Raw genomic sequence first — 24992 nt, forward strand, 5'->3', positions numbered from 1 at the left:
TGCCTCTGTGTTCACTGTGTCCTTGCTGAATATCATGCTGTTAGAATCCAGCAGCCTAAGCTGGCCATGGAGGGTCATACCCATAATCCCAGCACTCAGGAGACCGAGGCCACTTTGGGCCATGTAGTGAGATTTTGTCTTCAAAAAAAGAAGAGGAAGAAAAAGAGTTTCCCAAACAAATCTTTCTTCATGTGGCTGCTGTCACTAGGCAGTCCGAGGCAGCATTTTATTCATTCCAACAGACCATGCTTGTCTACTCTGAGCCAGGGATGCCTGCGTGGATCCATCCATTTCATGGAGCTTAAAGTCAGCCAGGGAAGCCAGGTGTGGTGGCGTACACCTTTTTCTTTTTTTTTTTTTTTTTTTTTTTTTTTGGTTTTTCGAGACAGGGTTTCTCTGTGTAGCTTTGCGCCTGTCCTGGGACTCACTTGGTAGCCCAGGCTGGCCTTGAACTCACAGAGATCCGCCTGGCTCTGCCTCCGAGTGCTGGGATTAAAGGCGTGCGCCACCACCGCCCGGCAGTGGCGTACACCTTTAATCCCAGCAGATGAAAGCAGGTGAGTTCGAGGCCAGCCTGGTCTACAGATCAAGTTCCAGGACAGCCAGGGCTACACAGAAAAACCCTGTCTTGAAAAACAAACAAAAAAGTCTAGTGGGGGAACCGACAGTAACAGACAGGGAAGAGAACATCGGAGTGAAGTGAGAAGGGAAGGTCATAGTTTATGTGAGTGAGACTAAGTGAAGTTTTTTATGAAGAGTCTGAAGACCAAGTTAGCAAATGACTCCTAAACTTCAAAGCTTTCTTGTGTGTGTGTGCATGTATGTAATGATGTGTGTGCATGTATGTATGTAATGATGTGTGTGCATGTATGTAATGATGTGTGTGCATGTATGTAATGATGTGTGTGCATGTATGTAATGATGTGTGTGCATGTATGTAATGATGTGTGTGCATGTATGTAATGATGTGTGTGCATGTATGTAATGATGTGTGTGCATGTATGTAATGATGTGTGTGCATGTATGTAATGATGTGTGTGCATGTATGTAATGATGTGTGTGCATGTATGTAATGATGTGTGTGCATGTGAAGGGCAGAGGCGGACACTGGGGAATCTGTATCACTCTGTCTTTAATCCTGGCACTACACAGATAAACCCTGTTCCAAAGCAAAAAAACAAACAAACAAAAAAACCCTAACTGGATAACCTGCACCATATGTGGCTGGCCTCTGCTAGCAAAAGTCAAAATCTGGCAGTAGGAAGATGAGTGGGCTCCTGTACTTTTTCAAACTAGTGTCTATAAAGAAAGCTAATAAAACTGAAGGCTAGGCCATGGTGGTACAGGTATGTAGTCCAGCTACTTAGGACGCTGAGGCAAATTCAAGATCAGGCTGGGTGGTGGTGGCACACAACTTTAACCCCAGCACTTGGGAGGCACAGACAGGTGGATCTCTTGAGTTCGAGGCCAGCTTGGGCTACAGAGTGAGTTTCAGGACAGTCAAGACTACACAGAGAAACCCTGTCTCAAAAAATCAGAAAAAAAAAAAAAAATCAGCCTGGGCAACTTAGCAAGATCATGTCTTCAGAATTCAGAAAGGGATGGGAGATGCAGTTCTATAAAACTCTTGCCTACCCTGTGCAAGGCCCTGGGTTCAATCCCCAGTACTGGATGGAATAAGAAACAGAATTGTGGGGGTCAAGTGAAGATTCATAAAACAACCCTCTATAGAAGAAGTAGCTTTCTTTTTCTTTTTCTTTTTTTGGCTTCAAACTCACAGAGATCCACCTGCCTCTGCCTCCCAAGTACTGGGATTAAAGGCCTGCGCCACCACTGCCCGGCTCTTTTCTTTGCCACACTGACAACAAATCCATGTCATTTTTATTGGGGAGATTTTATACCATTTTCTTGAGAGGCAATACCAAACGTGAAAAGGTCAATACAGGTTTGATGAAACCTATCCATTTTTCATAGTCACAACACATAGGGATGGGATTTGTTTGACTTCCCCCTAAATGGTACTTGGAAGCCTGTTCCAGCAGACTGTGCATCAAAAGGTATTTATACCAATAAAGATAACTGAAATAAACTAATTGTGCTGGGCACTTCTAAGCATTTGGCACAGCATCCATTATTAAAATGCCGTTCAATAACTTGCCCCTACTGGTACAGTTATGATCGGGCCCCATATTCAAACAGGTGCCCTGACTGAGTTTTTGTTCTTCTCTGGCGCAGAAACCGTCAGGGCAGGATCCAGTTAAGTCGGCCTGCGGCTGGGACAGTGCCGCCTGAGGGCGTTGCACGGATGCGTCATCACAGGAAAGCAGAAGCGGCCCCAGGTGCATGCACGCCCTCCTCTGATCCTGCAAAGGCTTTTTTAGAGTCATCACACCCAGTCATCAGCCCAGTAGTTCCGCATGTCCCACTCCCAGGGCTTCCGCTCCTGGCTCCACCCCCATCCGTTTCCCGTAGAATTTTGTCCCCAGCGCCGAGCCGTTGCCCCGCCCTCGCCGCTGCCATGGCGGCAGCTCCGCCGCTCTCTAAGGCTGAGTATCTGAAGCGTTACTTGTCTGGGGCAGATGCCGGCCTGGAAGGAGGTCCAGAGTCCGTTCGGAAGCGGCGCAAAAAACGGCCGAAGCCGGGAGGCGCCGGTGGCAAGGGGTGAGTGGACTGGTGTGGCGTCGCGCTGCCCCGGTGCGCCCTCGGCCGCAGCTCTTCCTCCTCCTCGTCCGCGCGGCGCTCCGAGCGCTGCCGACCCCGGCCCGAGCCCAGGCCCAGCTCCTCTGCTCCGGGGCGGGCTTCTCGCCGCCGCCTGCAGCGCAGACCTCAGCCTCTGAACAGCCCCTTCCATGTGTTAAGGCCAGCTAGAACTTTCCTGTTTTCCCGCCTCTGTAGCCTTGCATCGTCTCTCGAACAGACTGAAAGTCGCGCCCTGAGAATAGTAGAGCTAATACAAAGCCCCAAGTGCTTGCATTTTTTTAACAAAAATTTTGGGATCCAAAAAATCTGTTTCTGGGGGCTTCAAAGTATCAGGAACTGACCTGGAATCAAAGATCCAAGTCCTGTTACTCTTAGCTACTACTAACAGTAACAACTAACATGGATACAGTTCCTATCATATGCCTGGCCTCTTTCCAAAAACTTCGACCATATAACTTTCAGAACGTTGTGATAAAGCAGACATTGTTTTAAATAATATACTTTCCAGGTTCAAAAGAGAGGTGTGCTGAGACAGATTTCAGATGAAATATCCTGTAGTGACTTGACCACTGGAATCTGGAAAGGTTGGGACAGGAGATGGAACATCAGCCCACAGAATAAAGGAAACTTCTTAGACTTTAGAGCAGTGGCTCTAAGTTTAGCAGCTCACTAAGAAGGTACTATTTTGGATACAAGGTCAAAACTCTGGAAGCTAATCCTATTCTTACACCTCACCCTGGGTCTGCTACTTTCTAGGAGTTTAGCAGCTTAGAGAAGGTGCTAGAGAACATAAAGTGTGGCTCATCACCCTCTATGGGGGCAGCATTGTGATCTAACGTTATTAGTCCCATATCTCAACTGAGAAAATTTTGTGGCCCATTGAAGTGGGTAGACTAATTCCCCCTTTGCCCAAATTTATCTTCATTTGGAACTTGAGCATGACATCATTTAGAGATGGAAGCTTTGTGGTGTTACCAGTTGAGCCTATATTCAGTTAAGGTGGGTGCTACATTCAGTGTGGTTGACACCCTTGTAAGAAGGAGCAATGCCATGCAGGGAAAAAATTTTAAGCTTTGGACAACACTGATTAAGTATCATACATTCCTGGCTTTTCAAATACCTCTTTGCAGCACAGTTTATCTGTGTGAATCACGTTTATTGGATGCTGTCATATAAACAGACATTTCCTGTCCCCACCGCCCAGTCCCAAATAACTGACACGAGGCTAAATATGAATTATAAATACTCGGATGATAGCTCAGGCTTGTTACTAGCTAACTCCTACATTTTAAGTTAACCCATATTCTTTATGCTCTGTCACGTGGTAGTACCTTCATTAGCATGGCACATTCATCTCCTGCTCCCTCTGCTTCTGGCTGGCAATTCCTGACTCCACCCTTCTTCCCATCATCCCTAGTTTGGTTGCCCCGCCTATACTTCCTGCCTGGCTACTGGCCAATCAGTGTTTTATTAAACCAAGTTGAGTGACAAATCTTTACAATGTGCAAGAGGATTATTTCACAGCACTGTCATCTTTCAGTAGTTGTGGACTGGTTCCTCAGTCCACAGGTACTTCAGTTCCTCCACACAATGATATGGTATTTGTGGGTAAACTATTCACATCCTCTTTAAATCACTACAACTTAGATGGTGTACTGGATGGTTTTGTGCATCAACTTGACACAAACTAGAATCATCAGAGAGGAAGGAGCCTCAGCTGAGGAAGCGCCTCCATGAGATCCAGCTGTAAGGCATTTTCTCAATTAGTGATCAATGGGGGAGGGCCCAGACCATGGTGGGTGGTGCCGTCTCTGGGCTGGTAGTCCTGGGTTCTATAAAAAAGCAGGCTGAGCAAGCCAGTAAGCAGCACCACTCCATGGCCTCTGCATCAGCTCCTGTCTCCAGGAGCCTGCCCTGTTTGAGTTCCTGTCCTGACTTCCTTCAGTGATGAACAGTATTACTGAAGTGTAAGCCAGATAAACCTTTTCCTCCCCAACTTGCCTTTTGGTCATGGTGTTTTGTCACAGCAACAGAAACCTTAACTAAGACAGATGGTGTGTCAGTAATTGTTACATTATTTAGGGCATTGTAACCAAAGAAAGTCTGTATCTATTTAATACACTGGTAATTTTCTTTTCCCTGGGTATTTTTAATTGTGTTTGATTGAATTTGCAGTTGCAGAATCCATGAGTATGGAGGGCTGACTATCTCCTATGACAGTTGTGTTGAAGAGGCCTTGATGAACAAAAATGCCTTAGTCAGCAGTATGTGGTGGTAGATGCTTATAACCCCAGAACAGAGGAGGCTGGGGCAGGAGGATAGCGTTTGAACCTAGCCATAGTGAGAGTATCTGAGAGGGGAAAGTCAGCAAATAAAAGAATGTCCTAGCCCTTGGCTGTTGGAGCTTAGAATTCAATGGGAATGTGGGCTTTATACAACCAATGATACAACAGTTGATTCAACTCATTTGATAAATACAAATGAAAACATTCTAAGAGTGTGTAGAGGGATTTCTAGCCTGGGAATAGTGAGCAAGAAAGATACATCCAAGGAAGTTATTCAATGCCAGGGCCCAAAGAAAATGAGATCCCTGGTTAAGAGGGGGAAGGGGTTTGCGTTTGTGAAAACTGGTAGAGTAAGAAATTTGACTCATTCCAAGATGGACAATGATGGACTGGGAGTTGGCATTCATCTTTAATCCCAGCACTCGGGAGGCAGAGGCAGGTGGTTCTCTGAGTTCGAGGCCAGCCTGGTCTATGGAGCAAGTTCCCGGACAGCCAAGGCTGTTACACAGAGAAACCCTGTCTCCAAAAAACAAAACCAAACAAACAAAACAATGGACAGTGATGGAGTGAAATTTCAGTAGCAGTCCGTATAGACAAAGACTGTGCCTTGCTTTTGAACTTTAAAAGCCAATAGGGGGCCGGGAGATGGCTCAGCGCTTGGCACGCAAGCCTGACAACCTGAGGTCAATCCTTTGAACCCACATGATAGAGAGAGAGAACTGACTCCTGCAAGTGGTCCTCTGATTTCCATATGCATGCTATGGTACATATCTATACCATCACACATACACAATAAATAAACGTAAAAACAATAGGTAAGTGTACCTAGGCCTGTATCCCAGAATGAGTTCCTTTTTGAGCCTTTTATTGTTCCCATCTAGAATGCGGATTGTTGATGATGATGTGGGCTGGGCAGCTATCTCTACCACTAAGCTGGAAAAGGAGGAGGAAGAGGATGGAGATTTGCCTGTGGTACGTATCTTTTGGGGTCTTGTCAGGACTTTGAAACGATCCAAGCGTCTCAGTGTGAGATAGAGTTGTAGGGGGAAAGCTGAGCACGGGAAGAATGACATGTAAAAAGCTGTTTATCCCTGGTTTAGTCCATGATGCTCATACAAATGATCCCCAAGGAATGACTTGGCTGTGCAGTGGTGTGAACGTGATGAATTTTCGGCCGAAATGGTTCTGAATTTTGATCTTCCAGGCTAGCACTGTTCGGGTATGATATTCTCATGATGGGCAGTAGAAGTGAGTCATGTGATCACAAGGAGAAACAAGCAATTCTCTTCATGTAAGAATGACTGATAGACTTAGTTTATTGAGTACTGACCATGTACCAAGCACTGCTAAGTGAACACAAAGGATCTCATTCAGTCTTCAGAACAGTCCTTTGAGCCCTGCTTTTAGAAATAAGGGCATTGAGCCAGGCAGTGGTGGCACATGCCTTTAATCCCAACACTCGGGAGGCAGAGGCAGGAGGTCCAATCTCATCACTTTCATTAACTACCCAATCATTTATATTATTAAATTCTACTACCACCTCTATTCCATTATAATAACTTATTACATCTATAACACTTAACTGTTAAAATACCCACTACCAAAACTCCCAACACCATCCAATTAGACCTCCCCCCCACCCAAGCCTCAGGCTATTCCTCTGTAGCCATAGCAGTTGTATACCCAAATATGTAGTCTACAGAGTGAGTTCCAGGATAGCCAAGATTCACGGAGAGACCTTGTCTCAAGCAAACAAAAAACAAAAAGAAAGAAAGAAAGAAAAGAAAGGAATAAGGGCATTGAGACTTGAGATACTTTGCCAAAGGTCACACCAAGACTAAGTGACAGAACTCAGTTGATCCAGGTCTCAGTTCACCCTACATTAAAGCCATGCTTTCTGTGCCCAGGGATAGAGCTCAGAAGAAGATTATATGAGGAGTGATGGTGGGATTTGGGAGCACAAGTAGTCCAGAGGAATTATGGCCTGGATTTGAGTTCCATTTTACAGTTTGCTAGTCTACGCTCATTTCATTTCTCTGAGGCACAGTGTGCTGGTCAGTGGCCTTGGGTCTTTCTTGGCATGAGTATGGTGAGGATTGAATAAGATAATTGTGAAATAGTGTCTTGCACAGCTGTTCTCTGTAACTACAGTTTACTTATGCCAGCCACTTTGAAGGTCTCTCAAATAAAGGGATGAGAGGTTAGCGTTAGGATGGAGAAAACGAAGTTATGTGAGGGTAGCTGTGGGACCAATAAAACTAAGACTGCTCTAACACTGACCGTGGACTGACTTGAAAGGCGAGTTCTCCGTCACGGAGAAGTCTATGAGTCATCATGATCATTTATATAGATTAGGGAGTTTGGAGGCTGTCCCTGAACATTCTATAATTTGGTGTGTGGCCAGTAGTTCCCTTTAGTTGGATTCAAGACCTATCATTGTGACTACTCACAGGAGAGGATTCATAAGGACCCAGATCTTTGATTAGTGATAGGCAAGTTAGGAAGGCAGTGTTCTCACTGTGTGTGAAAAATAAAAATGTGAAAGGAATTGAGCTTTTCACTTACAAGTGGCAGTTATGTGCCAGCACAGTTACTAAAAAGGTTTGTAATGATTTTATCTTTGGAGAAAGGTCTGCAATTAAGTTATCAAAGTGACAGTGAGATGTTCATGGGACAAAAATAACTGGGCACTGCTGCATGTTTCTTTATGGCACACACAAGGGTGTGTGGGCACTGTGTGTTAGGAACAGGACCAGTTATGGCTCCAGGTTCTTGAGACAAGTGTTCCTTGGCTGGATTCTGTGTTTTTCCTAACTGTAGTATCCCTACTCCTACAGGTGGCCGAGTTTGTGGATGAGCGTCCAGAAGAGGTAAAGCAGATGGAGGCCTTCCGCTCCAGTGCCAAATGGAAGCTTCTGGGAGGTGAGTGTCAACAGCAGATAAGTCTAAACTTGGTTTATAGGGTAGGTCCCTGTATAGGTTCTTGCTTTAGAGAAGTGGTTCTCATCCTGTGGGTCATGACCCCTTTGGGGGTTGCCCATCAGATATTATATTATAATTATATTATTTCATATTACAAATTACGATATAGATACTTCACAAAATTACAGATATGAAGTAGCAATGAAATAATTTTATAGTTGGGGTCACCACAACATGAGGAATTGTATTAAAGGGTCGCAGCATTAGGAAGGTTGAGAACCATTGCTCTAGAGGAATGCATTGTTTCATTGTGTCAGTGATTATGAAGAATATGGTGAGAAAAGGTGTCAGGACTTCTGGAGGAGGACGTGGGGAGTTAGAGGCTGACTTGTCAGAACATGACTGTTTAGAAGCCTTTTAGACCCGTTCCTCCCTGTACCACAACAGGGAGCAGTTGGTGGACAGCGGGACCTTGGGAGGAGTTTATAAGAAACAGGAAGAGCATGGAGACCCAGGCTTCCCACTGTTGTAGAATGACGACGCTCACATGAGTCAGGGCCCCGAGTTCTGTCCTTTTGGTTTATGTCTGTATTTCTGTTCTGCCTTTGTCCATAATAAGGCTCTCCTGTCTCCCCCCCCTCCTTGTTTTTCTTTTCTTTTAAACTTTTGAGACAAGGTCTCACAGTCCAGGCCACTGTGCTTGGGTTTTCTTTTCTTTGTTTTGAGACAGGGTTTCTCCACGTAGTTTTGGTGCCTGTCCTGGATCTTGCTCTGTAGACCAGGCTGGCCTTGAACTCACAGAGATCCGCCTGCCTCTGCCTCCCGAGTGCTGGGATTAACGGTGTGCACCACCACCGCCCGGCTGGGTCTTACTTCTTGAGACCTGTTTAACTTCAGGAGGTTCCTGGTGCTTGCTCATTTCTCACACGCAGGTCCTGAAAGAATTGGCTCCTAAATGGGGTTTGTCTTCCTGTGTTAGCCTCTGTGCCATTAGGTAACACCCTGCTGCTCCGATGGAAAGCAGTGCACTCCACAAATGCCCCTGCACCCTAGATAGATGAGTGGTTCTTTCCTCAGTTCATTCAGTACATTGCCTTGTCACTTAGCTTCACGAGTGACAGCTTTGTTCTCATGACGACTTTATCGGAATTCTTTTCAGTCTGACCCATTATTTTGTGCCTTATGGTTGTTTCCCCATCTTTTCATTACTTGTCTGAGGGAGAGAGAGAGAGAGAAAAAAAAAATGCGTGTGTGTGTGTGTGTGTGTGTGTGTGTGTGTGTGTGTGTACGTGTACGTGCGCATGTGCTTGTGCTTCCTTGTCTGCATGTCTAAGAAGTCCCACATGTACATGCACACACACAGCCCTTTCTCTTCTCCCTTACTCTTACTACCCTGCCTCAGTTTGTTACTGGAAATATCCGCCCTGACGTCCTACACCTCCTCCCTTTTTATACATGGGATTGATCGGCCTCATACACGGATTCACTGTTATTTCCTCACTGACGTCAGTCTGGTCAGATAGGCTATTCCCCAAAGTGATGGAGTTGACTTGGTTTGAATTATCTGTTTAATACAAATTCATTAGGTCCTGCCCAGCTTTTGTTTTTATTTGGGCCATGGAGCTCTGATGGCAAGAAATAGAGAGGAGAAATTGGAATGTAGGAATGCCCCAGTTGCCGGGACACTTGATCTGCTTTGCCTCTGAAAGTCTAGACTCTCAAACAGTGTGTTTCCCCTCAGTGGCACATTTTTAAAGATTGCCCATGAACTTTGGAGTCACACAGGTTTAGCTCTAGATATTTACTTCACCACATATTAGCAGTATGACTTTGGCGGATTGCTTGATTTCTGTGTCAATGACTTCGTCTATAAAGTAGGGCTAGTGATGTTTACATCCCAGACTTGTGAGAATTAAGTAGTCTGTATAAAGGATTGCTACACAGTAGATAACAGTTAATGCTTGATTTTTCTTTTTCTTTTTTTCCTGTTGAATTCCCCCCTTAAATGGGGAGTGTAGTGACATGAATTAAGTACTTACTACATTTCATTTTGATGTATAGGTTTAGTCACTGTATTTTTTGAAAAAGAGGGTAAACCTGTAAATGATCTAGGCTGCATAGCAACAGGAACCTCTGGCCTGTTGGAAAATGAGAGACTCACTGGAAAACGAATTGGATGGGGAGTGAAATGATTGGGATTGGGGTAATGGTAATCTTAGGGGATCCCCAGAACCTTTGTTTTCATGGATTACCTGCTCTGCTTACTATAGGGTGTACTGGGAATAGATGTGCTTTAAATGCTTCGCACACTGGGGACTTGGGAGGCAAATGAGAGGAGTTATTCTTTAGGTAGTCCGTGAGTGCTGGTTTGCTGCCCCTAAGCACAAGAGCCAAGTAGACGTTATAAGCTTTTCAAGTGGTTCAGAGATGTGTGTTTCTGGGACATGTTTTTAAACTGAGTGAGATGTGGACAGAGCACTTGTGGGGATCTGACTGTTTGCTTTTGTGTTTAGACCATAGTGAAGATGGACATTTCCATCATGACACCCTGGATCCATCTCCTCCTAGGAGGGTTCGTCATGACAGCCCAGATCCATCCTCTCCCAGGAGGACCCGTCACAATACACCGGATCCATCTCCTCCCAGGAGGGCCCGTCATGACACCCCGGATCCATCTCCTCCCAGGAGGGCCCGTCATGACACCCCGGATCCATCTCCTCCCAGGAGGGCCCGTCATGGCACCCCAGATCCATCTCCTCCTAGGAGGGCCCGTCACGGCACCCCAGATCCATCTCCTCCTAGGAGGGCCCGTCATGATACACCGGATCCATCTCCTCCTAGGAGGGCCCGTCATGACTCAGATGCTTCTCCCCCCAGGAAGTCTCATCGTAATTCTTCAGGTGTATCTCCTAGGAGAGGTCATCATGGTTCCTCAGGTATCTCTTCCCCCAGAAGGGCCCATAACCACTTCCCTGACACAGCCCAACATAGGAGGACTTTTGACGCTTCAGAACCACAGCATCTCAGGAAGACCCGTCATGACTCCCCTAATTTGGAACTTCCCAGAACCAAAAGTAGTAAAGCTGCAGAAAGACCCCAGAGGGAGCTGGGACCCTCCCACCCATCACTCTCCAAGGACAGCAAGTATGGGCGTGACTCTGATCTTTCCCCACGGAAGCGGCAAGCAAAAGCTCATTTTGGAGCTAAGAAGCAGTTTGACCCCAAAGGTGAGCATATGGCTATGCATAAGAGGAACCTCATCCCTGTGAGTATGAGAATGAGAAAAATTACAGGGGTAGGGAGGAAAGGTTGATGTGCTTCTGCTTACCCTTCCTCCCCCATGAAAAGACACTGCTGGGGCAGGTGAGGTGGCTCAGTGGATAAAGCATTCTCTGCGCCAGGGCACTGGAAGGAGAAAACCGACTCTGAATGCTGTCCTCTGACCTCCACAGGCAGGCACCTGCACTCACAAGCACACATGCGCACTTACAGTATGATAAATAAAAATGAAAAATACTGTGTTTGTTGCAGAAATGTATAGACACGGGAAGGTTCTCACAAACTTGTATCATTCAGACACCGTCACTGTTAGTATTGTAGCCAGTGTCCTTGGGGGCTTCCTGGCATGCATGCTGGATGTAGTTGAGTCTGGCTTTGCAGAACGTAATCTTGCTTGCTCCCTCCACTCAACAAAGTTTTCCCTGGGTTATAGATATCTTTATGTTACTGTAATTTTTTTTAAGACTTCTTTATGTTACATAAGTTGACTTAGCCATTTCCCTAAGATTACATGCTTTGGATTATTTCTAGCTTCGCTCTTAGGATGTTTCACAACCATCCTGTCCATATACTGTTACAACAACTATGGATTATTTCTTATCTTAGATCTCTTGGGGTTTTTACTGAGAGGTTCCTAGAAAGCTGAGCAGTTGTTTGCTAGGTCAGAATGTGTGGCCGTTGCTACGGCCTGGTAGGCCAGCAGTGCACTGTCATCCAGAACAGACCTATGCAGTAAAGGTTTTTCTCCTTCATTTGTTCTAGCTACCGTTTTAATTTTTAAGATTAAATTGCTTTGTTATTCTTGAGTCTGAGGACATCAGCTTATACCCCAGACCTTCCTGACTCTGCCATACCACAGAGGGCTGTCCAAGCTAAGCTCTTCTGTCAGTTCTGCACAGAGTGGCAGTAGTGGACCAAAGTATAGATGAGTGTCTGAAATCTCACGTGCTTTTCAAAGTCACCAGACACTGGGGGCCAGGAAACAGAGCCACCTGACCTATTCTTCTCCATGTCACCTGCACTTATGCTTTGGTTAGTCATGTTAGTCATGTTTTTTCATCGGATGACTAAGTAGACACTGTACCCCCGCTTGGTAATTTCTTTTAAACATTCTTCCAAGGGGGTTACTTTATTCTCCCTGGCTCTCCCCTGTGCTGGGGACCAAAATCAGGGCCTGACATACTAGGTTCACTTGACTCCTGAACCATCCCATCCTTAGTTCACTCTTTAATCCTTAGCTTCTCTTAGCCACAGGCTTTCATACAAGCCTTTTCCCTAGGAGACAGCAGGGTCACACTTTGACTGCTCCTTTCTACCCAGGTGTCTGCCACAAAGCCTCTGACTCAGATCTGTCTCCTCCACGGCAAAAACAAAATTCAAGACACCAGGATTCTGACTCAGATCTGTCACCACCACGGAATAGACAGAGACGCCAGAGCTCTGACTCCGACCTCTCTCCACCCCGGAGAAGACAGAGGACCAAGTCTTCTGATTCTGACCTCTCTCCTCCTCGAAGGAGTCCCCGTCCTGGGAAGAAGGTAGGGATTCCAGGAGTTGTGTCTTTATCAGAGTGACTCCTCCTTTCCAGCTTTACAGAAACCAAAAAGGTTGCAGCCAGAGAGTTAGGATGTGGTACAGTAAATGAGTTAAAAGCACTTCTGGAACTTTCACTCTGAAGGTATCACGGCCCTAACTCATCTGAGCTGAATTTGTAAGAAGAGACTTGAGGATGCCTTATCCAGCTACTTGAAGGTTTGAAGGTGTTGCAGATACTGCACAAAATGATGCTCAGAATGTCTTGGATTATGGACTGTTGTGGATTTCCAGTTTTGGGTCAGGAGTGCCTGGCTTGTACCACAGACTCCCAAGAGGCCCTTGCCTTTTATAGCCTTGTAATGCCACAAGTCTCAGTATCCACAGAACGCCTCCCCATTTTTCCCTTTGTTGTTTTGAGTGTACTCCAAGGCTGGCCTTGAACTTCTGACCCGGCTGCCGCCTCCTACCTGATATGACAGGCAGGCACCACCTGTTCTCTTAATAATAAGCTGAGGCTTACGGCTTGCAGAGTTCAGTTGGGAGCATAGAACCCCATGAAACCAGTCATAGCTTTAAATCCTACTTCTGCTACTTAATGTCTGGGAGATTGGGCAAGGAATTTGATTTCTTTAATCTTCAGCTTCCTTTGTGAAACGTGCATGAGTGAGTTCAAGGCCAGCCTGTACTGTGTGGGACACTACAAAGAGAGAAAGAAGGCACGCGTCTTCTTAGCCCCTTCTTCTATGTGCTGTGTGTTTAAATTTACTTTAAAATTTGATACTACAAACTGTTTCATGAGATTAGATGCTTCCCCCTATGGTGTGAGTCTGTGGTCAAAATGAAAATATGAAACTAGAGGGTTTGATTTGGTTATTACTGATGATCAGACATACAAGCAGCTGGCTGCCTCCTGGTTCACTGGTGTTGGCTGTTGCCTCCTCTCTTGCACAGACTGCATACATGTATTCTTTTTTTGCACAGACAGCACACACATGTATTCCTCCTCTCTTGCACAGACTGCACACACATGTATTCCTCTTCTCTTGCACAGACTGCACACACATGTATTCCTCTTCTCTTGCACAGACTGCACACACATGTATTCCTCTTTTTTGCACAGACTGCACACACATGTATTCCTTTTCTCTTGCACAGACTGCACACATGTATTCCTCTTTTTTTGCACAGACTACACACATGTATTCCTCTTCTCTTGCACAGACTACACGCATGTATTCCTCTTCTCTTGCACAGACTACACACATGTATCCTTTTCTCTTGCACAGACTACACACATGTATTCCTCTTCTCTTGCACAGACTGCACACATGTATCCTTTTCTCTTGCACAGACTGCACACATGTATCCTTTTCTCTTGCACAGACTGCACACATGTATTCCTTTTCTCTTGCACAGACTGCACACACTTGTATTCCTTTTCTCTTGCACAGACTGCACACACATGTATTCCTTTTCTCTTGCACAGACTGCACACACATGTATTCCTTTTCTCTTGCACAGACTGCACACACATGTATTCTTTTCTCTTGTACAGACTGCACACACATGTATTCCTCTTCTCTTGCACAGACTGCACACACATGTATTCCTCTTCTCTTGCACAGACTGCACACACATGTATTCCTCTTCTCTTGCACAGACTGCACACACATGTATTCCTCTTCTCTTGCACAGACTGCACACACATGTATTCCTCTTCTCTTGCACAGACTGCACACACATGTATTCCTCTTCTCTTGCACAGACTGCACACACATGTATTCCTCCTCTCTTGCACAGACTGCACACACATGTATTCTTTTCTCTTGCACAGACTGCACACACATGTATTCTTTTCTCTTGTACAGACTGCACACACATGTATTCCTTTTCTCTTGCACAGACTGCACACACATGTATTCTTTTGTACAGACTACATACATGTATTCCTCTTCTCTTGCACAGACTGCACACACATGTATTCCTCCTCTCTTGCACAGACTGCACACACATGTATTCCTTTTCTCTTGCACAGACTGCACACAGATGTATTCTTTTCTCTTGTACAGACTGCACACACATGTATTCCTTTTCTCTTGCACAGACTGCACACACATGTATTCTTTTCTCTTGTACAGACTACATACATGTATTCCTCTTCTCTTGCACAGACTGCACACACATGTATTCCTTTTCTCTTGCACAGACTGCACACACATGTATTCCTTTTCTCTTGCACAGACTGCACACATGTATTCCGGAGCCAAAACTGGGTTGGTGACTGATGTTCAGCGGGAGCAGCAGGAACTCAGGAAACAGGACCAAGACACCACAGCCCTTGGAGGTACAAACGTGAGCGTTCAGGGCCACTTTCAGCTCGTATAGCTCTCTGTCTTTTCTGTTTGTAAGTGTGGCTTGTTGTATTTGCTGGCTGCAACTTTTCATGGCTTCCATGCCTCTGCTCTGGTTTTTGTGCCGTTTCACCTCAGTAGTTGAGGTGCTTCTTTCCCTCTCCATGTGCGTATGTTGGTAGGAGCCACTGTGGCCTGGCTGTGGAGTTCTTACCAGCACGAAGATCCCAAGCAGCTGGTTTCGCATGCTAGAATGTTATTTGATTGTGATGTTTGGTATTTACCTTAAAAATGTGATTTCCTTTCATAGCTCAGTTTGAATTTGCTGAAACTGTATTTCGAGACAAGTCTGGTCGGAAGAGGAATCTGAAACTGGAACGCCTGGAACAGAGGAGAAAAGCAGAGAAGGACTCAGAGCGAGATGAGCTATATGCCCAGTGGGGGAAAGGGTAAGGACTCCTCTGAGCACAAAGCTGTTATGGGGCTGAGCCTCAGGTGCTCAGTCTCCTGAGACAGTTGGGACTCTGGGCTTTTACCCTCTTAGTTACCCTCTGCGGCAACAAAGAGGGAGTTCTCCAGAGTAGTGTAGTGATCCCTCAGTGTAGAAGGAGATTGCCAACCAGGATGCTTCCTTTGGCCCAGGCTTGCCCAGAGCCGGCAACAGCAGCAGAATGTAGAGGATGCAATGAAGGAGATGCAGAAGCCTCTGGCCCGCTATATCGACGACGAAGATCTGGATCGGATGCTGAGAGAACAAGAAAGAGAGGGGGACCCGATGGCCAACTTCATTAAGAAGAATAAGGCCAAGGAGAACAAGCATAAGAAAGGTGAGGTGGCGCTGCCAGAGCCGCAGGTGACCGAGGAGAGAGTTGTCAGGGGCTCTACGTAGCTTCCACAGAGGAGGCTCAGCCGGAATGCCGGTTGGAAGTTTGGGTTCAAAACAACAGGAACTGTTTGGGTGGGAGCTCCACCTCAGCCCCCGGTTTAATTTGGATTGCTGCGTCGGCGGAGAGGCCTTTAGGGTGCAGAGACTTATAAGGAACTTTCATGAAGAATTCTCCCATTGCCATCCAGCTCTGAATGAAATTATGTCAGTAGCTAATTTCTTTTTTTCTCATTCCTGTCTTTAGTGAGGCCTCGCTACAGTGGTCCTGCACCTCCTCCCAATAGATTCAATATCTGGCCTGGATACCGCTGGGATGGAGTGGACAGGTAGATGTGATTCCTCTGTTTTTGTTTTCTCTTTTGCCTGTTGTTTTGTTTGGTTTTTCGACACAGGGTTTCTCTGTGTAGCCCTGGCTGTTCTGGATCTCGCTCTGTAGACCAGACTGGCCTTGAACTCACAGAGATCTGCCTGCTTCTGCTTCCCAAGTGCTGGGATTAAAGGTATGCGCCACAACTGCCCAGCCTTCTTCTGCCTGGCCTTAACCTTTCTTTTCTGTTTTTCTTTTTCTTTTCTTTTCTTTTCTTTTCTTTTCTTTTCTTTTCTTTTCTTTTCTTTTCTTTTCTTTTCTTTTGTTTTTGAGACAGTGTCGCACTGCATGGCCAGGCAGACCTCCAACTCATGCACCGCCTCCTGAGCACTGGGACTCCAGGCCTGGGAAGTACAGCTGGCTTTGCCCACTGTCTCAGATCCTCTAGGCTGTCCTCACTCCCTCCTGCTTTGTGTGCTTCCTTCCTGAGATCAGAGGTTCTAAGGTTGGGAGCATTTCTCCTGTTCCTTTCCATGGACTTTGAAAGGCTCAGGACAAATAACACACTTTGTTTCAAACATTGGTCATGTTTAGTGTTTTCTAAGGGTTGGAGGCTGGGCGAGGCTGTGTGCCGGAGCCTTCTCTGTGTTATGTCTTTAGCATTAATTCTCTTCACTGTCCTAGGTGGAGTCCCAGGTGATGTCTCAGCCCTGCCACCTCATCTGGTTACTTACTAGTGTCTCACTTGTGTGCTCAAGCTTCCTTACTGTCAGGACAGCTTCCGCTTATGGTCAGTCACAGATCCCATCTTCCCTTGCCTACACAGAACATTAGCATTTAGTATGAGGATTCTCAGAGTTTTACATCTCAGGACCCTTGCATACTCTGTGCTAGTGAGATGGCTCTGTGGGGAAAGGCACTTGTTGTCAGGCCTAGTGATGTGAATTCAAGTCTTGGGACCCACGTGGTAGGAGAGAACCATCTCTTAAAAATTGTTTTCTTTACTCCACACACTCATTTGAGTGTGTGTGTGCATCTGTATAAACGAATACATAATTTTAAAAGAGACTATTGAGGATCCCAAGAAGCTTTTATTTATGTGAATTATATATATATTTATAGCCACTACATTAAAATTAAATATATTTAAAAGCATTTATTCACTATAAAAAATAATAGTCACTATATGCTAATATAATTACTATTAGTTTTAATGAAAAGCAATTATTTTCCAAACAAACGGAAAGGGCAGAATTGATTTAACTTTTTGCAAATATAATTAATGTCTAGCTTATAGTGGATAGCTGTTCGAATTTGTCTGCTGTGACATGTTTAGCTGAGGTGCAGGAGGAGAGTGTAGCCTGTGTCAGCAGCAGGAAAGGGGGGTACAATACAGAGAACAAAAGCCAGCTGCTTCAAGGCTGTTAGGTGGGTCCGAAACATGTAAAGAACTTGTGATACTTTTGCATTAAAATTTATGATCTTGTGGCTTTTTTTTTTCTTTGAGACTGAGTCTCTTTATGTAGTCCTGGTGCTCACCTGGAACTCTCTTATTATAGATCAGATTGGCCTTGAACTCATAGAGATCTGCCTGCCAAGTTCTGGGATTAAAGGCATATGCCACCATGCCTGCATACATAATTCATGGTCCCCACCCCCTTTAAGTGTATTTGTTTGTTGGTTTGTTTATGGTTTTGTGTGTGAGTGTTTTGCCTACATGTAAGTGTGCGGGAAGAATGCAATATGGGGCTGGGACTCTGGCAAGGTCCCCTGGAAGAGCAGCCAGTACTCTCAATCCCTGAGCCGTCTCTCAGCCCATGGTATGTTTTTATACTTTGTATCTTTTACCCATGCATCGTATTCTTTCATATAGTGGCCATTTGTAACATGTAGATTTGCTGAGTTTTACAGACCTGCCAAATGTTGGCATGTTTTCATTATGCATCATCAGAAAATCACTTGGGTGGTATATTGAGAAAGTTCTCTGAAGTGCATGATGGATTTTGTTCAGAATATTTTCCCATTCTTTTGCTTCTACCTTGTGCACTTGGTATACATTCTGCAGTTACTTGGGATGGTGGTGCTTTATACAAACCTGTTAGGCTAAGATGCATTAGAGTTTGCAGAGCCCGTGCCCTGATGTCTTAGTTGTTTCTGTCGGTTGCTGTTAGTTGTGAGTGTTTTGTCTCAGCTGGTGTGACTCCACAATTCCCATTTGATGGCTCGTGTATCTCCACTGAGGTTTCCCATCTGCTCACCCATTTAGAGACAGTTTTCATTTTTGGAAAAAACATGTAAATGGTGTTTGAAGTTTCATCTGCTGATTGCAACATTCAATTCACAGGATTGGTTTCTGTTGATGACCTATCCTCCCTCCCTCCCTCCCTCTCCCTCTCCGTTTTGGGGATAGGATCTCAGTCTGTAGGCCAGTCTGGTTTAGAACTGGCTATGTAGCCCAGACTGGTCCTGAGCTCAAGATCTCCCACTATGGCTTCCTGAATGTTGAAATCACATGCTGGTGACACCATCACCGGCTAACAAATTTTCATTTTGTTTTTTTGATTATGTGTTATTTTCCTTTTGGTTTATTTGTGAGTGATACATTGTAGAGACTGGGATTCTGTTACACTTCTCTGCTGATTTTTATCTACAGATATAGACTATATTGAACTCCTGTCTCCCCTGCAGTGGACACTTAACCCCTCACACCTTGCCTCTGGCTGCTGCACTTTCACAGGGCTGGTAGGGTGTCCTCTGCACGTGTGTGTAGTGATTCACTGAAGCCTGATGGGAAGTTTGGTGTGCGGTTGCAGGTTAGCTGGCTGCTGAGCTTTGCTGGTCACACAGCAGAACCTTTGGCAGGAGGATGTTCCCGAAGTCTCACTTGCTGCATACCCAGAGGCGGCTTTTGTTATAGCCACCAGATGTTGCCACCGAATGCCTGCTGTGCTGTTCATTTCTTTGGCTTTATTTAGACCCCAAGCTTAGAACTCTGCCTGACCTAGTTTTGTTGTTGTTTTTCTGGTTTTGGTTTTTTCAGACAGGGTTTCTCTGTGTAGCCCTGGTTGTCCTGGAACTCACTTTGTAGACCAGGCTGGCTTTGAACTCACAGAGATCCGCCTGCCTCTGCCTCCTGAGTGCTGGGATTAAAGGTGTGCGCCACCAAGCCTGGCTAACCTAGTTTTTTTTTTTTTTAATGATTATTCATTCATCTTCTTTTCTGAGTACGTTTTTCAGTCTTTTTGTCTCCTAGATTTTTCGTGTGTGTGTGTGTGTGTGTGTGTGTGTGTGTGTGTAATATTTTGTATGTGTACAAATGTTTTGTCTCAAGGGAAAAATAAATAAGGAAGGGGTGGCAGTGCAGCGAGAGAAGGGTGGGGTGGGGAAAGGAATTTGAGATTTGTGGTCCACTCACCATTTACTTGAACCCCTGCCCCCCGAATTGGCTTCCGTAATGGCCTGTTCCTGCTTCTTCATCATGTCTTGGCCCCTTTGTGAATGACGCTTTCTCTGTTAGTCTTCAGTGTTTCTCATTTCTCCATCTGTAGCCCCCACTGTTCTCACTCCATCTCTTTCTGGCTGCCTCTTACCGAGTCAGGTCTTCAGCCACTGTCTGTCTGTACATGGTTCAGTTCTGTAGTCTAACCCAGGCTAGTGTGTTCATGGTGGAGTCTTCTGCCCATGCACATTTGAGGTACAGAGCATACTCCTTTACACCTGCTTCTGCTCCTGTGCTCTCCAGCCTGTGAGGTGGCATCCTCATTTATCTGGTCACTCAGATACTGACTGATGAGGCCCACTGACCCCCTCCTTGGGCTGTGACTAGTCAGCCGAAGTCCTACTGATTTTGCCTCTCATGTGGTCCCTGCTGTCGTCCTTGGTATCACGGCCTCCATCATTGCCTTCATCTGTTGCACAGGCTGCTGTGGTATCTTCCTTACCACACATTCTAGAATGGTCTCTCTGAAATGCAGTTTTCACCCATCTTTCCCCATGAAATCGTTCTTTTCTTTTTATGATCTCCTAAGCTCACTGGGATCTGGGTTCTGCCTGTCTTTCCAGTTCTGACTCGTGATCACTCCATTTGTCACACTAGGCTCTGGCCACACCAGTGAGCCCTGCCTGGGCCAGGGCTCTTGTTTCTATGTCTGTGTGATGTAGCAGGAATCTTAAAGAGTCTTAATTAATAAAATCAAACCCGGGGCCAGTTATTGGGGTGAAATGCTGGATGGTCAGAGAGACAGAACAAGCCACAGCTAACCTCACCTGGCCAACTTCTCAGCTGGTCTTGTTTCCTCAGACTGGAAGCCTCTGTGTCCTCATATCCGAATGGCTCTCAGCTGAACTGTGCTGCTCAAAACCTAAAAGCTTAACCAGCCAAAAGCTGCTAGTTTCTGGTCCTCACGCCTTATATATCTTTCCTTTCTGCCATCACTCCCTGGGATTAAAGGCGCGTGTCACCATGCCTGGCTGTTTCCAATGTGGCCTTGAACTCTCAGAGATCCAGAGGGATTTCTACCTCGAGTGCTAGGATTAAAGGTGTAAGTGCCATCATTTTCTAGCCTTTGTATCTAGTGGCTGTTCTGTCTCTGACCCCAGATAAGTTTATTAGGGTGCACAATATTTTGGGGAACACAATACCACCACAATGCATGTATTCAGACATAGCTTGGGGGCCATTCCCACAAAGTGTCTTACTCAGTCCTTCCTGATCCTTTTACAACCCCCCATCTGTCTGTGTCACTCAGCCGTGACTTCCGTATTACTTACTCTCTAGTGAGAACTCAGTCATGGTTATTGGATGGTAAGTTATGAAGCCTGTGCACATCAGCTGAGAGTGAGTTGAGTCTTTGTTTTTGTACTGTGTACTGAGCTCAGGGCCTGGCACATGCTAGGCAGGGGCTCTGTCTCTACTACTGTTACATCCCCAGCCTTCATTTTACTTTTATTTATTTATTTGTTTGTTTATTTATTTATTTATTTATTTATTTATTTATTTATTTATTTTCGAGACAGGGTTTCTCTGTAGCCCTGGCTGTCCTGGAACTCACTCTGTAGACCAGGCTGGCCTCAAACTCACAGAGATCCACCTGCCTCTGCCTCCTGGGTGCTGGGATCAAGGGTGTACGCCACCATGCCCAGCTATTTTAGTATTTTTTTGAGGCAGGGCTTCATGAAGTTGTTCAGGCTGACCTTGAACTAACTCTAGCCCATGCAGGCCTTGAACGTGTGATCCTGCTTCCTCGGCCTTTGGAGTATCTGGATTTCAGGCCTAGCTGTATCAGCCTTTGTTAGAGAATCGTGAAGGTTTGAAGCAGTTGTCTAAGTCTGAACAGGGACTGAGAAGAGGTTAACTTGGATGTTTTGTTGCTTTGGTTTTATTGCGTATGGTTTGGCTATTTTCCCGTACCTTTCCTTTCCCCTTTAAGGAAGGATGCAGGGTCTGGCTGACGAGAACTCTCTCTTGGTTGCAGATCCAATGGCTTTGAGCAGAAGCGCTTTGCCAGACTCGCCAGCAAGAAGGCTGTGGAGGAGCTGGCCTACAAGTGGAGTGTGGAGGACATGTGATTCTCCACGGCTGTGCGGTGCTGTGGCGGCAGTGGCGTAGGCTAGCCCGACATCCAGCTCTAATGGTCCAACTTGCTGCCAGTTCTGACCTTTGGACTAGGCACCTAACCTTGGCTGTGTCCATGTTGTCTGTGGCTGGCTTTGACAGGACACGGTGACTTCTTTATTCCAGGGTTTGTTCTAAGCCAGTGTTTCCTTTTTACTTTAAAAAATAAACACATATTTATTTTTTGTAATTATTTCCTAACTGAGTATTCTACTTGGAAAAATGAGCTTCTTGGGGTCTTAGAAGTATTAGTGATTGGTGTTTTCGTTAATTTAGGAAGCTGTGTGAGTAAAATCTTTAGGAGTGATAATCCTTCTGTGCAAATCAGAATTTAGTGTTAAAACAGGTTCAGGAATACTGGAATGTGTGTGGGATAAGGTAGTGAGTGTTACATGTTTGTGGGAAAGGTGTCTAGTGAAGCTCAGAAAATTAGCTTATTATATGTACAAAAATGAAGTGGGATCCATGTCAATCAAACCTAAAGCAATTAAGGGCCCGGATGAAGTGTAGTGCCGTGAAGCTAGAGCATGGCTCCTATGGGCGCCCCCAGCAAGTAATAAAATCTGGAAGGAGCAAGTGATGGGTAGGAACAGCCTGAAGACAGCTCAAACCCCAAGCTGTGGTTGCTCTGACTGCTGCATAATGCAGGGTTCTCCCTGCAGCAGAGCTGGTCATGTCGGAGGTAAAGATGCCTGCAGATTCCAAGCAAACACTGGCAGTCTCTAACAGTGAGTGCATAACAAATGATGCATACATGAAGGATTGACCATATGAGAGAACTCTTCAGCTCAGGAAGGAAAAGACAGCTCTGAAAACAGGAGGAAAATTGATAAAACTAGATAGCTAGTCAGTGGATTGCCTCACTCCCAGTTAACTAAATACAAATTACACCATTTTCTACTCTGCAGCTGTTAGGGTGGCCGAAACAGCCCTTGTGGTGAGTGAAGACTCAATGTCAGCAGCTGTTGGTTGAGGGATGCGGATGGGCAGCACATAGGGGAAGGAAGACTGGGAAGCAGTACTGTGTTGTCTTTTAAGGGTGGGCAGTGGTGCTGTACTGCTGGAAGCTGACTCTGGGCTGTGTCCTTTGCTAGCAGTGTGACCTGTGAGCTGCTTAACCCCTGTGCTTCGCTTCTGTGATTAGAGAGAAGAGTACCTACCTCGTGGGTTTGCTGTGTGTTTACAAGTGCCTGCATATAGTGAATGTCAGCATCATTGTCTTGATTAGCATCAAGTGCAGTAGCCAGCTTCTATGGTGGCTCTTTTGGTCCCTGCTCTCTGGTATTCAAGCCCTTGGGTAGTCCCCTCCCAGAGTAAACAGGGCTAGTTTGTGTCTCCAATAGGATGTGTCAGAACCATGCGACTTCTGAAAGTTCCTAAAAGACATGGATGCACTGCCCTCTCGGATGGCTTGGTGTGAAGAAAGGATCTCCCTGTGGACACTGCAGCAGCCCTCCAGGGGCCATGTGAACACAGGCCTTCCCCAGGCCAGCAGCAAGTGGAAGCCACCCAGGCAGGCCTTAGGTGCAGCCCTCCTCTATAACTTGACCCAGGCCTGCAAGGGCAGAGCCACCAGTTAAAGCTCTGGGACTTAAGCTGTGAGGATAGATGTTTCATGTTTTCTGAAAAGCGTGTAGCTTATTGAGATGAATTACACAGGGTATGGTCTTTTCAGTGTAGAATCAATTTGTTTTAACACATCATGGAGCTGGGCAGCCATCAGCACAATGAATTTGCAAGTAGTGTTATCTTGTGGATACTGGCAACGTGTCCATTCCTGGTCACTCGTCACTTCCCTGTCTACCTCTGCCCTGGATAACTCCTGGCCTGCTTCTCACCTCCCAGGATATGCTACTTTGACATTGATGTGATGTGAGTACAACTGTCCTCTAACGTGGCTTTTTGTGTCTGGCTGCTTTCATGTCACATGTTTCCACGTTCTATCTGTGTTGTGACATCCCTTTCTCTCTTTTGACTGACTATTTCTGTGTGTGTTTATCACACACATTTTAATGATGATTTGATGGTTACAAAATGTTTCCATTTTTGATTGTTATAAATACTGCTGCTATGAATCAATATACGAGGTTTTGGGTGGATGATTTTCTTTTTCCTAGAGATATATGTATATATGGTGTGTGTGTGTGTGTGTGTGTGTGTGTGTGTGTGTGTGTGTGTGTGTGTACACACACACACACACACACACACAGACTTACGAGTGAGATCATCAAGTCATATGGACCTCCATGTTTTAACTTGTTGAACTGCCAACTTTCTTCCCGAGAGTATATGAAAGTTTTGATTTCTCTGCACCCTTGTATTTCCTGTTTTTATTACAGCTATTCTGGTGGGTGGAAGGTGACAAATCTGTGATTTTGATTTCCGTAATGGCTAATGATGTTGAGTGTCTTTATATATCTTCATGTTTATTGAGGGACTTTGCCCATTTTTTATGTATATATGAGGACCCTGTACATGTATATACACATGTATATTATATGTGTATAAATATATGTATATGTACTGTCCTAGGGTTTCTATTGCTGTGAAGAAACACTATGACCATGGCATCTCTTATAAAGGAAAACATTTAATTGGGGTGGCTTACAGTTTCAGAAGTTTATCATCATGGTGGTATGCAGGCAGACATGGTGCTGGAGAAGGAGCTGAGAGTTCTACATCTTGATCCACAGACAACAGAAAATTAACTGTGACAGTGGGCATATTCTGAGCATAGGAGACCTCAAAACCCACCCCCACAGTGACACACTTCCTCCAACAAGGCCACACCTACTCTGACAAGGCCACTTCTAATAGTGCCACGTCCTTTTGGGGCTAATTTCTTTCAAACCACCACATATACACACTTGGTTTTTTTCTTTTCTGAGACAGTCTTACTATATAGCTCCGGCTGTCCTAGAACTCACCATGTAGACCAGGCTGGCCTTGAACTCACAGAAATATGCCTGTCTCTGCCTTCTGAGTACTGGGATTAAAGGTGTGTACCACCACACTTAACTTGTACACTCTTTTCATGTAAAGGATTATTTCTGGAGTGTTGGGAGTATGGCTCAGTGGTAGAATGTTTACGTAGCTTGTGCCTCGTGTAAGC

The 24992-nt window shown here is 45.4% G+C and overlaps 1 protein-coding gene across 3 annotated transcripts; it reads left to right on the forward strand.

Moving 5' to 3' along the window:
- Positions 1-2329: 2329 nt before the first annotated feature.
- Bud13 (BUD13 homolog) lies at positions 2330-23959 on the forward strand. 3 transcript variants are annotated; one of them, XR_008222576.1, is made up of 11 exons: positions 2330-2661; positions 5867-5957; positions 7823-7907; positions 10421-11134; positions 12507-12724; positions 14964-15066; positions 15384-15522; positions 15716-15900; positions 16204-16285; positions 16951-17056; positions 21741-23959. XR_008222576.1 is itself a non-coding variant. In XM_052759162.1 (10 exons), the coding sequence occupies exons 1-10, from the start codon at positions 2519-2521 to the stop codon at positions 21832-21834; spliced, it is 1854 nt and encodes a 617-aa protein (XP_052615122.1). In that variant the 5' UTR covers positions 2333-2518; the 3' UTR covers positions 21835-23959. The 3 variants fall into 3 exon arrangements, 2 of the variants coding, with proteins under 2 accessions (XP_052615122.1, XP_052615135.1); XM_052759162.1 differs by lacking the exon at positions 16951-17056 and having other exon boundaries at positions 2333-2661; XM_052759175.1 differs by lacking the exons at positions 2330-2661; positions 16951-17056 and adding an exon at positions 2678-4446.
- Positions 23960-24992: the final 1033 nt, after the last annotated feature.

This window comes from Peromyscus californicus, unplaced genomic scaffold (genome assembly GCF_007827085.1).
Source record: "Peromyscus californicus insignis strain IS unplaced genomic scaffold, ASM782708v3 Scaffold_11__1_contigs__length_118956290, whole genome shotgun sequence".
In the NCBI taxonomy this organism is placed as follows: domain Eukaryota; kingdom Metazoa; phylum Chordata; class Mammalia; order Rodentia; family Cricetidae; genus Peromyscus; species Peromyscus californicus.